At 46.7% G+C, this 14,168-nt stretch overlaps 1 protein-coding gene across 4 annotated transcripts in view; it reads left to right on the top strand.

Annotated features, from left to right (window-relative positions):
• Positions 1-12,199: 12,199 nt before the first annotated feature.
• FOXK2 (forkhead box K2) overlaps positions 12,200-14,168 on the top strand; it is an 86,165-nt gene continuing 84,196 nt past the window's right edge. Inside the window, exon 1 of one of the 4 annotated variants that reach the window (XM_040331153.1) lies at positions 12,200-12,560. In XM_040331153.1, coding sequence (XP_040187087.1) covers positions 12,292-12,560 — 269 coding nt within the window. In that variant the 5' untranslated portion in view covers positions 12,200-12,291. The remainder of the gene's footprint in view (positions 12,561-14,168) is intronic. The other 3 variants (XM_040331155.1, XM_040331151.1, XM_040331152.1) reach the window with 3 other exon arrangements.

The raw sequence follows: 14,168 nt of genomic DNA, 5'->3' as shown, positions 1-14,168 counted from the left end.
CGTTCGGGAATCGGCGTATCAGGCTCATTTGCATAGTCAAATGAGACCTGAACCTAAACACCACCTAGCGGTCAGCGTTGTATTGCATTTAGGATCCGACGGTGTAAGTGACTTACACCAGTCGGATCCTAGCCAATTCCGGCGTATCATGTTTTGCGAATACAAAACAATGATACGCCGGCGGTAATTTCGAATTACGCCGGTGTATCAGTAGATACACCGGCGTAACTCTTTTGAGAATCTGGCCCATAGTGTTTACAAAATAGGGGATAGATTTATGGCATTTTTATTAATATTTTTTTTTTTTTACAGGTAATGGCGGCGATCAGCGATTTTTATCGTGACTGCGACATTGCGACGGACACTTTTTAAGCTATTTTGGGAACATTCACATTTATACAGTGATCTGTGCTATAAAAATGCACTGAATACTGTGTAAATGACACTGGAAGTGAAGGCGTTACCACTAGGGGGCAATGAAGGGGTTAAGTGTGTTTTAGAGAGTGATTCTAACTGTGTGGGGGCGTGGCTACGAGTGACAAGACACTGATCGCTGCTCTCGATGACAGGGAACAGACGATCAGTGTCCTGTCACTAGGCAGAACAGGGAGATGTTGTGTTTACAAAGGCACCCCCCGCCGCCGTTCTGCAGCTCTGTGACACGATCGCGGGACAGCGGCGGACATCGAGTTCCGTGGGGTCCCGCGGGCACGGTCATGGACCCACACGGCGTCAAATTTAAAGGGACGTGTATACACGCCCATTTGCCTGTCCGTGCCATTCTGCCAACGTAAATGTTCGCGCAGCGGTCGGCAAGTGGTTGTAAAAAAAGAAACGCACCTCTCCATTTAATTAGCGAATTTTCGGATTTAGTTGTTTACGAAATTGTGATCATAACGAATGACCCGAAAAACGAAAGAAAAAAAAAACAAATGAAACGGAAACGAAGTTTTCGGCAGCGCACATGTCTAGTGATTGGCAGTAGGCTGAGGTTCCTGACCAGTAGGACACACCCCATTTGGGAACGGACCAGCCAGGCCACATTCCGCCCCCCCTCCCCTCCCCTCCCCTCCCCCAGAGAGACGCTGTCGGCACACCTGAGACCCGTTCGGCTACACATTGTTGTTATTGCGCTGCGAATGTTCCCGCCTCCTTCCCGCCAGGTTTGCTGGGAATGCGTTCTGAAATAATACAAGTTCTGTTCTCTGCCATCGGAATCTGAGTTTCCTGCCGCCGCAAAACACGCCGCACCTCCCCACACGTGCAGGGCAGGACTCAGGGTAATGGGGGGCCCCTGGGCTTAATAATCGAAGGGGCCCCCTGGAGCAGAGAAGCAGGGGGGGTGGGCTGTTACCACTGACCGATCATAGTTGTTTGTCAGGTTCTGGCGACCGACCTATCAAAGTCGTTGAGGGTGGGGGGGCAGTGCGCCGACTGATCATACTTGTTGAGCGGGGGGGGGAGCCGCCGACCGAACAAGGTTGATGAGCGGGGGGGGGGGGAGCCAGTGGACGCCCAGGGCCACCTTCAGTAATTTTGGGGCCCCTTACACAGCTGCAGTGAAGTTGCCGCGAACGGGGGATTGTCGGGAAATTGCTGGAGGGGGTTGCTGCGAAATCGCGGGAGGGGATTGCTGCGAACGGGGGATTGCCGTGAAATCGCGGGAGGGGGTTGCTGCGAACGGGGGATTGTCGGGAAATTGCGGGAGGGGGTTGCTGCGAAATCGCGGGAGGGGATTGCTGCGAACGGGGGATTGCCGTGAAATCGCGGGAGGGGGTTGCTGCGAACGGGGGATTGTCGGGAAATTGCGGGAGGGGGTTGCTGCGAAATCGCGGGAGGGGATTGCTGCGAACGGGGGATTGTCGGGAAATTGCGGGAGGGGGTTGCTGCGAAATCGCGGGAGAGGATTGCTGCGATTGGGGGATTGCCGTGAAATTGCGGGAGGGGGTTGCCGCGATTGCCGCGAACGGGGGGTTGCCGCGATTGGGCCCCCTAGTCAAGCCCAATGGTAAGTACGGCCCTGCACACGTGTGTTAATGGCCAGATCACCAAGTGGGGGAAAAGGGAATAGCCGCTCCAGGTGGGAACCCAAAGGAACATCCACCGCTGACTAAGCACAAGTTTCAGTGCGAAACGCGTCAGGTTGGGTTTTATTTTACTTTGCTGTGACTTGTAGTGCTGTCCTTCTTTTAATAAAGGCTACAATTTGTTCAGAGTGTGGCTGTCCAGAGACAATTTTTGTTCCATGTCACCAAGTGACAATAAAAAAAAAGAAGAAGAAAAAAGCCCAAAAAAAAACGAATGCAGCTGCCACATTTTATATGTACAACATTAAATATGAAGGAAGACAGTAACAAGAAGGTCGTGAGGCCCCAGCTTACTCTCAATATCTGATATTACTGAGAGTCGGTCTGCCACCAACAACCGCGCCACGTTCAAAGTCACCGGCATCCCCTTTCTTCCCCCATTCTGATGCTCAGGTTTGAACTTAAGCAAGTCGTCTTCACCACGTCTAGATGCCTGAATGCATCGAGTTGCTGCTGCCGTGTGATTGGCTGAATAGCGATTTGTGTTCCCGAGCGATTGAACAGGTGTACCTAATAAAGTGTCCGGTGAGTGTAAATGAAGGGTAAGTGTAATTATTTCTTCCAGCCGCCGCCATTGATGACAATTCATACAGCGGTTATTCTAATAAAGATATAAAACAGCCCTGCAGTATCATCATATGACCACTAGATGGCAGACAAGGCAAAACTTTCACAGGTCTAATAATACTATGTTGGTGCCGAGCTACAGAAATGTCACCACCGACTCGTTTCACATAAAGCTTTGTATATACAAAAGTGGATGAAAGTTCCTGAAGAGTTTATTAAAGAGGAACTGCAGTCCGCTCACATCATGTGTGTGTCATGATGACAACTGCCCCCCCCCCCGGCCGCCGCTACGCCTGCCCCTATACTGCCCCAGCCTGTCCCTATACTGCCCCAGCCTGTCTATGTACTACACTAACCTGTCTATATACTGCCCCAGCCTGTCTATATACTACACTAGCCTGCCTATATACTACACTAGCCTGTCTATATACTACCCCAGCCTGTCTATATACTACACTAGCCTGTCTACATACTACCCTAGCCTGTCTATATACTACACTAGCCTGTCTATATACTACCCTAGCCTGTCTAGATACTACCCTAGCCTGTCTATATACTACCCTAGCCTGTCTAGATACTACCCTAGCCTGTCTATATACTACCCTAGCCTGTCTATATACTACCCTAGCCTGTCTATATACTACCCTAGCCTGTCCCTATACTACCCTAGCCTGCCTATACACTACCCCAGCCTGTCTATATACTACACTAGCCTGTCTACATACTACCCTAGCCTGTCTATATACTACCCCAGCCTGTCTATATACTACACTAGCCTGTCTACATACTACACTAGCCTGTCTATATACTACCCTAGCCTGTCTATATACTACCCTAGCCTGCCTATATACTACCCTAGCCTGTCTATATACTACCCTAGCCTGCCTATATACTACCCTAGCCTGCCTATATACTACCCCAGCCTGTCTATATACTACCCTAGCCCGCCCCGTGGAATTGAACATGATGGTCTGTCATACAATTTTGTATACAGACAGTGGGGCAGATCCTCAAAGATACGCCGCGTAATTTCAAATTTTGCGCGTCGTATCTTTGTTTTGGTATCCACCAAACAAGATACAACGGCATCTGTGTTAGATCCGACAGGCGTACGCCTTAGTACGTCGTTGGGTTTAAGATGCAATTTTCCGGCGGCTGCTGGGTGGCGTTCACGTCGTAATCCGCGGCGAGTATGCAAATTAGCTATTTCCGACAATCCACGAACGTACGACCAGCCGTCGCATTTTTAAATGTCGTTTCCGTTTGTCTTTTTCCGGCGTATAGTTAAAGCTGCTATATGGTGGCATACTCAATGTTAAGTATGGCCGTCGTTCCCGCGTCTAATTTAGAAAATTTTACGTCGTTTGCGTAAGTCATCCGTCAATGGGGCTGGACGCCGTTCACGCCGAAAACAATGACGTCCTTGCGACGTCATTTGGAGCAATGCACCCTGGGAGTTTTTACGGACGGTGCATGCCGTTTGGCGCGGGGACGCGATTCATTTAAATGAAACACGCTCCCTACCCGCCCAATTTGAATTCCGCGCCCTTACGCCGCGAGAGATACACTACGCCGCCGTACCTTACGGCGCAAATTCGTTGAGGATTCAAACCAAAGCCAAGTAAGTTACAGCGGCGTAGCGTATCTTACATCTGCGCCGGGTGCAGCGTATGTATGTGGATCTGCCCCAGAGATTTTTCTTCCAACATTTCCATCCCGCAAGTTGAATACAGTGGCCCAGATTCTCAAAGGGCTTACGACGGCGCGACGTCATTTGCGCCGTCGTAAGTCCTAATCTGGGCCGTCGTATATATGCGACTGATTCTTAGAATCAGTTACGCATAGATATCCATTAGATCTGACAGGCGTAAGGCTCTTACGCTGTCGGATCTTAAATGCATTTTTTTTTCCGCTGCTAGGTGTCGCCTTGTCGTTTTCCCCGTCGTCTATGCAAATTAGCTATTTACGCGAGATTCCCGAACGTACGCGCGGTCGACGCAGTGAATTTACGACGTTTCCGTAAGCGTAAACTTACCCCTGCTATATGAGGGGTAAGTTTACTAAGGTCCGTCGTATGCCATGTTAAGTATGGCGTTGGGTCAGCGTCGTCTTTTTCCGTTGTTTACGTCGTTTTCCTAAGTCGTTCGCGAATAGGACTTTACGTCAATGACGTTCACGTCGGCGTCATTGACGTTTTCCGTCGTGAGCTGGAGCATGCGCACTGGGCTATTTTTACGCCCTGGGCGCATGCGCAGTTCGATCGGCGCGGGGGCGCGCTTAATTTAAATACAAGCCGCCCCCTTTGAATTACGCGGCCTTACGCCGGGCCATTTACACTACGCCGCCGCAAATTACGGAGCAAGTGCTTGGAGAATACGGCACTTGCTCCAGTAATTTGTGGCGGCGTAGTGTAAATGGCTTACGCTACGCCGCCGCGGATTCTACGAGAATCTGGCCCTTTATTTATTCATTCATGTGGCCCAAAACCCAAACTGTCTCCAAAAATAAACAAAAATAAAATAATAATAATAAATGATCTCCCCCCCCCCCGGCCCCCCCCCCGGCCCCGACTGCTGACGCGTTCGTAAACATTCTCAATGTCATACGGCTATCAAAGCCGATCTTGCAAAAATATCGCCCTGTCTGCCAGCAGCCTGCGAACACCGAGCCTGATAAGAGCGGGACCTGAGCGCTTGCCAAATTCCGTCCGCGTAATGACACGGGCGCTGATCTCGAGGTCGCCGACTGTTATGGAGGAATTCTGAATAACGAAGGGCACGGCTCCCCCCTGTAGGCCAATCTTCAGACACAACTGTTGGGCGAATTTTTGTTTTTTGTTTTTCCTCCTCAATATTATCTTTTCTGCGACATTGCCAGGAATGCGGTTTAATCCTTTCACTGCCGGAGCCGTTTTGTACAATTGTTAAAAAAAAAAATCATTTGAGGCCTGGAAATTGCTTAAAACCCGTCAAAACATGATACAAAGACCCTGGAGAATTAAATGGTGGTAGTGTCATTGACAAACCATATTAGCACATTGGCACAAGAGGGCACAGTACAGTGGGGTAAGGAGAACACAGTATAGGGGAGGGGGTCAGGAGGGCACAGTACAGGGGGGTAAGGAGAACACAGTACGGGAGGGATCAGGAGGGCACAATACTGGGATCAGGAAGTCACAGAACAGGGGGGTTAGGAGGGTAGAGTACAGGGGGGGGGGCAGGAGGGCACAAAACTGGGATCAGGAAGGCACAGTACAGGGGGGTTAGGAAGGTACAGTACAGGGGGGGGCAGGAGGGCACAGTATGGAGGGGCAGGAGGGCACAGTACAGGGGGGGTCAGGAGGGCACAATGCTAAAAATCAGAAGGGCACAGAACAGGAGGGGGTCAGGAGGGCACAATACTGGGATCAGGAGGGCACAGTACATGGGGGGGTCAGGAGGGCACAATACTGGGATCAGAAGGGCACAGTACAGGAGGGGGTCAGGAGGGCACAATACTGGGATCAGGAGGGCACAATACAGGGGGGGTCAGGAGGGCCCAATACTGGGATCAGGAGGGCACAGTACAGGTATACTTCTCCACAACTGTATCCCTGACCTGTCTGGTATGTTCCTTGGCCTCCATGATGCTGTTTGTTCACTAAGGTTCTCTAACAAACATATGAGGGCTTCACAGAACAGCTGAATTTATACAGAGATTAAATGACACACATGTGAACTCTATTTACTAATCAGGTGACTTCTGAAGGAAATTGGTTCCACTTCCACAGCTTGTAACATTAAGGCCCCATACACACGAGAGGATTTATCCGCAGATACGGTCCAGCGGACCGTATCCGCGGATAAATCCTCTCAAAGATTTCAGAGGATTTCTATGCGATGGAGTGTACACACCATCGCATTGAAATCCGCGCTGAAATCCTCTGCCGATGACGTGTCGCGCCGTCGCCGCTATTATGACGCGGCGACGGGCGCGACGCTGTCATATAAGGAATTCCACGCATGCGTCAAGTCATTACGACGCGTGCGGGGAATCCCTTTAGACGGATGGATCCGGTAAGTCTGTACAGACGAGCGGATCCATCCGTTGGAATGGATTCCAGCAGATGGATTTGTTGAGCATGTCAGCAAATATCCATCTGCTGGAAATCCATCCCAGGGGAGATTTATCTGCGGATAAATATCCCACGGAGTGTACACACCATAGAATCTATCCGCTGAAACCCGTTTGCACGGATTTATCTGCGGATAGATTCTATGGTGTGTATGGGGCCTCTGTGTATATAATAATTACAATATATATGTGTATACAGTATATGATGATGTAATTACTATTATATCTACAGACGGTACATCTGAAAGGAATGTTTTATTTATATGATATATGACATAATATGTGGTAATTCTCTGATATAGTTGGTAATGTGTGTCGGGATTTTGGTTTATAATACTGTCTGTACGGCCCCATACACACCATAGAATCTATCCGCAGATAAATCCGTGCAAACGGGTTTCAGCGGATAGATTCTATGGTGTGTACACTCCGTGGGATATTTATCCGCAGATAAATCTCCCCTGGGATGGATTTCCAGCAGATGGATATTTGCTGACATGCTCAACAAATCCATCTGCTGGAATCCATTCCAACGGATGGATCCGCTCGTCTGTACAGACTTACCGGATCCATCCGTCTAAAGGGATTCCCCGCACGCGTCGTAATGACTTGACGCATGCGTGGAATTCCTTATATGACAGCGTCGGGCCCGTCGCCGCGTCATAATAGCGGCGACGGCGCGACACGTCATCGGCAGAGGATTTCAGCGCGGATTTCAATGCGATGGTGTGTACACGCCATCGCATAGAAATCCTCTGAAATCTTTGAGAGGATTTATCCGCGGATACGGTCCGCTGGACCGTATCTGCGGATAAATCCTCTCGTGTGTATGGGGCCAGACAGTACATCTGACAGGAAAGTTATCTCTATGATATTATATATATGATATGTATATTAAATGGTTCTTTTGTATGGCCATTTAAATGATATAATATAAGTGATATTTATTTTATAAAGTGATAATTATATGAAGCACTCGTTCTGACAGGAATGTTTTGTTTATATGATATTATTATAGTATATATGATATTATTATAGTATATATGATATTATTATAGTATATATGATATGATTCTTCTATCTATATAAGACATGATTGACATGGTGATTATAATGTATAGCCGGTATATGTGACAGGAGAGTTTTATGTATATGATATGGAATGTATGATAATGACATAATATGAGGTGATTCATATGGGACAGGAATATTTGATACGATAGTAGTGATTATTATTATTGATATATATTGATATTATTGATTTTTTTTAATATTGATATACTTTTATATGAATGTTTCATATGATATTATATATATATATATATATATATATATATATATATATATATATTTATATTTATGATATACACTATAAGGTGATTATTTTTTATCTGCAGATGGCAGTTCTGACAGGAATTGTCTCTATATAAGATATGAGAATATGAGAGATTTATACTGTAAATACATATATATACATATATATATACAGTATATGTATCTATCGCTCTATATATACTGTCTGTATGATTTTTATAAATTGGCAGTGCATCTGACAGGAATGATGTATTGGTATGATGGGTACATACAGTATATGAATGGATTATTCCTGTCAGGAATATGTTTTGTGCACACATACCAATCACCTCATGTCATATACAGACCATACCGGATCAATAACATTGGTATCAGAAATAGTGTCCCTATATACAGTATATACATAAAATAATCTGTACAAAATAATCCTTTCATATGCTGTATGTACCCATCATACCAATACATCATTCCTGTCAGATGCACTGCCCAGTTATAAAAATCATACAGACAGTATATATAGAGAGTGCTAGATACATATACTGTATATATATACAATATAATCTATCTATATATACAATATATGCATCTATCAATCTTTATACACTGTACGTACGGTATAGATATATATATTTATAATATACACTATGAGGTGATTATTATTTATGTACAGATGGAAGTTCTGACAGGAATTTTCTCTATAAGATATAGGAATGTGAGAGATATATACTGTATATAGGGACACTACTTCTGATACCAATGTTATTGATCCGGTATGGTCTGTATATGACACAAGGTGAATGGTATGTGTATATACAGGGTATTCCTGACAGGAATGATTACATATATATATATATATTTATGATTTACACTATGAGGTGATTATTATTTCTGTCAGGAATAGGTTTTGTGCACACAAACCAATCACCTCATGTCATATAAAGACCATATCGGATCAATAACATTGGTATCAGAAGTAGTGTGCCTATATACAGTATATATCTCTCACATTCCTATATCTTATAGAGAAAATTCCTGTCAGAACTTCCATCTGAACATAAATAATAATCACCTCATAGTGTATATTATAAATATATATATATATCTATACCGTACGTACAGTGTATAAAGATTGATAGATGCATATATTGTATATATAGATAGATTATATTGTATATATATACAGTATATGGATCTAGCACTCTCTATATATACTGTCTGTATGATTTTTATAACTGGTCGGTGCATCTGACAGGAATGATGTATTGGTATGATGGGTACATACAGTATATGAGACATAAATAAATAAGTCCACATAAAGTCCATTCAAAAGACCATGAAATGTGATAATGAAATCAGACGTGTAACAATGGGGGTCATCTCATAAACCGTCTTGCAAAGGAGTGAGGGAGAAAACTCTTACCGGAACCGGTGGATCTACTTATTAGGCAGATCGTTCGAGTTTTTAAAATCCCGACGGCAAATCGCATCAAGGAAATCCCGGCCTCGAAGGGACTCGGGGTTCACTGGATGTCCCCGTGGTCCTCAGATGATGATGAAGTGACCTCCAATCTAGGAATCCTTTTCAGGACTGAAGGAGGGCATGATGGGAAAAAACCTCCAAACAGCAACTCAATCATCCCCATGGAAGAAAGGGGGAAAAAGAGAAGGTGCTCCGATAGTGCAAGTAAATGAGGGTTTAGTGAAAAACCAACAAGGCTTAAAAGTGATCACAATACAAAATATGTTAAAAAAAGGGCAATAAGTCGAGTGGTGTACCAAGCCGACGCGTTTCGTACACAAGTACTTCAACTGTGGACTTATTTATTTATGCCTCCTTTTGTGCGATTTGGTCTCTCTTATTTTTAGCGCTGCATTTTAATTACAGTTGTATTTGAATGTTGGTCGCGTTTTGTGCAGCTGCTCTTATTTGGTTTGCATTTTAACCTGTTTTTTGCACCTTTTGGTTTCGTTTTTGGACTAGCGCAATATTCCCCCTCTTATTCTCACATACAGTATATGAATGGATTATTTTGTACAGATTATTTATATATCATATAATTTCAGTCAGAGCCGGTTCACACAGGGGCGGCACGACTTCGGGGGAGACTCGGCCAGGCGACCTGAAGACGACTTCTAAGGCGACTTGCAAAATGAATTCTGTATAGAAGTCAATGCAAGTCGCCCCGAGTCGCCCCTGAAGTCGTACAAGAACCTTTTTCTAAGTCGAAGCGACTTGCGTCGCTCCTATTAGAACGGTTCTATTCACTAGAATGGGACGCGACTTGTCAGGCGGCTGCGTCACCTGACGAGTCGCCCCAGTGTGAACCGGGTCTTAGGAGTACCCTGTATATACACATACCAATCACCTCATGTCATATACAGACCATACCGGATCAATAACATTGGTATCAGAAGTAGTGTCCCTATATACAGTATATACATAAAATAATCCATTCATATACTGTATGTACCCATCATACCAATACATCATTCCTGTCAGATGCACTGACCAGTTATAAAAATCATACAGACAGTATATATAGAGCGATAGATACATATACTGTATAGATATATATATATTTATAATATACACTATGAGGTGATTATTATTTATGTACAGATGGAAGTTCTGACAGGAATTTTCTCTATAAGATATAGGAATGTGAGAGATATATACTGTATATAGGCACACTACTTCTGATACCAATGTTATTGATCCGGTATGGTCTGTATATGACATGAGGTGATTGGTATGTGTATATACAGGGTACTCCTGACAGGAATGTTTACTTATATGATATTGATAGATATATATATACAATATATGCATCTATCTCTATGATGGGGACACATAATATATGAATGGATTATATTCCTATGATGGGGACACATAATATATGAATGGATTATATTGATATGATGGGGACACATGATAATATATGAATGGATTATATTGATATGATGGGGACACATAATATATGAAAGGATTATATTGATATGATGGGGACACATAAAATATGAATGGATTATATTCCTATGATGGGGACACATAATATATGAATGGATGATTTCCTATGATGGGGACACATAATATATGAATGGATGATTTCCTATGATGGGGACACATGATAATATATGAATGGATTATATTCCTATGATGGGGACACATAATATATGAATGTATTATAGTGATATGATGGGGACACATAATATATGAATGGATTATATTCCTATGATGGGGACACATAATATATGAATGGATGATTTCCTATGATGGGGACACATGATAATATATGAATGGATTATATTCCTATGATGGGGACACATAATATATGAATGTATTATAGTGATATGATGGGGACACATAATATATGAATGGATTATATTCCTATGATGGGGACACATAATATATGAATGGATGATTCCCTATGATGGGGACACATGAAATATGAATGGATTATATTCCTATGATGGGGACACATAATATATGAATGGATGATTCCCTATGATGGGGACACATAATATATGAATGGATTATATTCCTATGATGGGGACACATAATATATGAATGGATTATATTCCTATGATGGGGACACATGAAATATGAATGGATGATTTCCTATGATGGGGACACATAATATATGAATGGATAATATTGATATGATGGGGACACATGATAATATATGAATGGATTATATTCCTATGATGGGTGACGTGAGGTGAATTGTTTTGCACACATTCGGTTTATTTATATTGTATTTGCAGCCTGTGATTGGCGGTGACACATGACAGGAAGGGTGACATTTCTTCTCCCCGGGGGGAGGGGAAGTGTCCGTTGTTGTGGTGCAGAAGGCCCGGCCACGCCGCTCAGAGGAGTCGAGCTTGCTCCCGCCCACAAGGCCGCTCTTCTCCGCTACAACCTAACCCTGACCCCGCCCCCGGCTGTCACTGCCATTCCTTACCCGAGCACGCTGCAACCCAACCATCCCAAGCCCCGCCCCGCCCGATGACGTCCACCCAGTCACACCACGCGTCTCAACCGAACCGTCCGCGCCAGGCCCCGCCCCGGTGGGCCGTCGGGCGGTCCTGATTGGCTGCGGGCCGTCGGCTGCGTGCCGCTGGAAGGTTAGGCTGCGCCCTCCCTCCCCCTCCTTCTTTCCTTTTCTGTCGCTGGCCGCCGCCGCCGGTGCCCGGAGTCACCTGAGAGAAGATGGCGGCGGTGGTGGCCCGGCTGGAGGGCCGGGAGTTCGAGTACCTGATGAAGAAGCGCTCGGTGACCATAGGCCGCAACTCGTCGCAGGGCTCGGTGGATGTCAGCATGGGCCACTCCAGCTTCATCTCCCGCCGCCACCTGGAGATCTTCACCGCCGGAGACGAGCAGGACGCCGAGTTCTACCTGCGCTGCCTGGGCAAGAACGGGGTGTTCGTGGACGGTGTCTTCCAGAGACGGGGGGCCCCGCCGCTGCCCCTCCCCCGAGTGTGAGTACCGGGGACACCGGGGAACCGGGAGGGGGCGTGTACAGAGGAGGAGGAGGGGCTCCGCTGCTGCCCCTCCCCCCATTGTCAGTACCGGGGAACCGGGAGGGGGCGTGTACAGAGGAGGAGGGTCCCCGCTGCGGCCCCTCCCCCGAGTGAGTACCGGGGAACCGGGAGGGGGCGTGTACAGAGGAGGAGGCGTGGCCCCGCCGCTCCCCCTCCCCCAAATGTGTGAGTACCGGGGAACCGGGGGTGTGTACAGAGGAGGGGCCCTGCCGAGGCCCCTCCCCCGAGTGTGAGTACTGGGGAACCGGGGGTGTGTACAGAGGAGGGGCCCCGCCAAGGCCCCTCCCCCGAGTGTGAGTAGGGGGGGTGTACAGAGGAGGAGGCACCCCGCCACTGTCCCTCCCCCGAGTGAGTATCAGGGAACAGGGATTGTACCGAGGAGGAGGGGCCCTGCCAATGCCCCTCCCCCGAGTGCGAGTACTGGGGCACCGGGGGTGTGTACGGAGGAGGGGACCTGCTGCTGCCCCTCCCCTGAGTGTGTCATGGTACCCTATGTAAACAGAAGGGGGCGCGTCGTGTCACATGGTACCCTATGTAAACAGAAGGGGTCGTGTCACATGGTACCCTATGTAAACAAAAGGGGGCCACGTTGTCACATGGTACCCTATGTAAACAGAAGGGGGGCGCGTCGTGTCACATGGTACCCTATGTAAACAGAAGGGGGCGCGTCGTGTCACATGGTACCCTATGTAAACAGAAGGGGGCGCGTCGTGTCACATGGTACCCTATGTAAACAGAAGGGGGCTGTGTTGTCACATGGTACCCTTTGTAAACAGAAGGGGGCTGTGTTGTCACATGGTACCCTTTGTAAACAGAAGGGGGCTGTGTTGTCACATGGTACCCTATGTAAACAGAAGGGGGCTGTGTTGTCACATGGTACCCTATGTAAACAGAAGGGGGCCACGTTGTCACATGGTACCCTATGTAAACAGAAGGGGGCCACGTTGTCACATGGTACCCTATGTAAACAGAAGGGGGCCGTGTTGTCACATGGTACCCTATGTAAACAGAAGGGGGCGCGTCGTGTCACATGGTACCCTATGTAAACAGAAGGGGCCGTGTTGTCACGTGGTACCCTATGTAAACAGAAGGGGGCTGTGTTGTCACATGGTACCCTATGTAAACAGAAGGGGGCTGTGTTGTCACATGGTACCCTATGTAAACAGAAGGGGGCCGTGTTGTCACATGGTACCCTATGTAAACAGAAGGGGGCGTGTCGTGTCACGTGGTGCCCTATGTAAACAGAAGGGGGCGCGTCGTGTCACATGGTACCCTATGTAAACAGAAGGGGGCCGTGTTGTCACATGGTACCCTATGTAAACAGAAGGGGGCGCGTTGTCACATGGTACCCTATGTAAACAGAAGGGGGCGCGTCGTGTCACATGGTACCCTATGTAAACAGAAGGGGGCTGTGTTGTCACATGGTACCCTATGTAAACAGAAGGGGGCGCGTCGTGTCACGTGGTGCCCTATGTAAACAGAAGGGGGCGCGTCGTGTCACATGGTACCCTATGTAAACAGAAGGGGGCCGTGTTGTCACATGGT

Source organism: Rana temporaria, chromosome 12 (assembly GCF_905171775.1).
Source record: "Rana temporaria chromosome 12, aRanTem1.1, whole genome shotgun sequence".
Classification (NCBI taxonomy): Eukaryota; Metazoa; Chordata; class Amphibia; order Anura; family Ranidae; genus Rana; species Rana temporaria.
The sequence above is the reverse complement of the archived record's forward strand: the minus strand, read 5'-3'. Positions and strand labels throughout refer to the sequence as shown.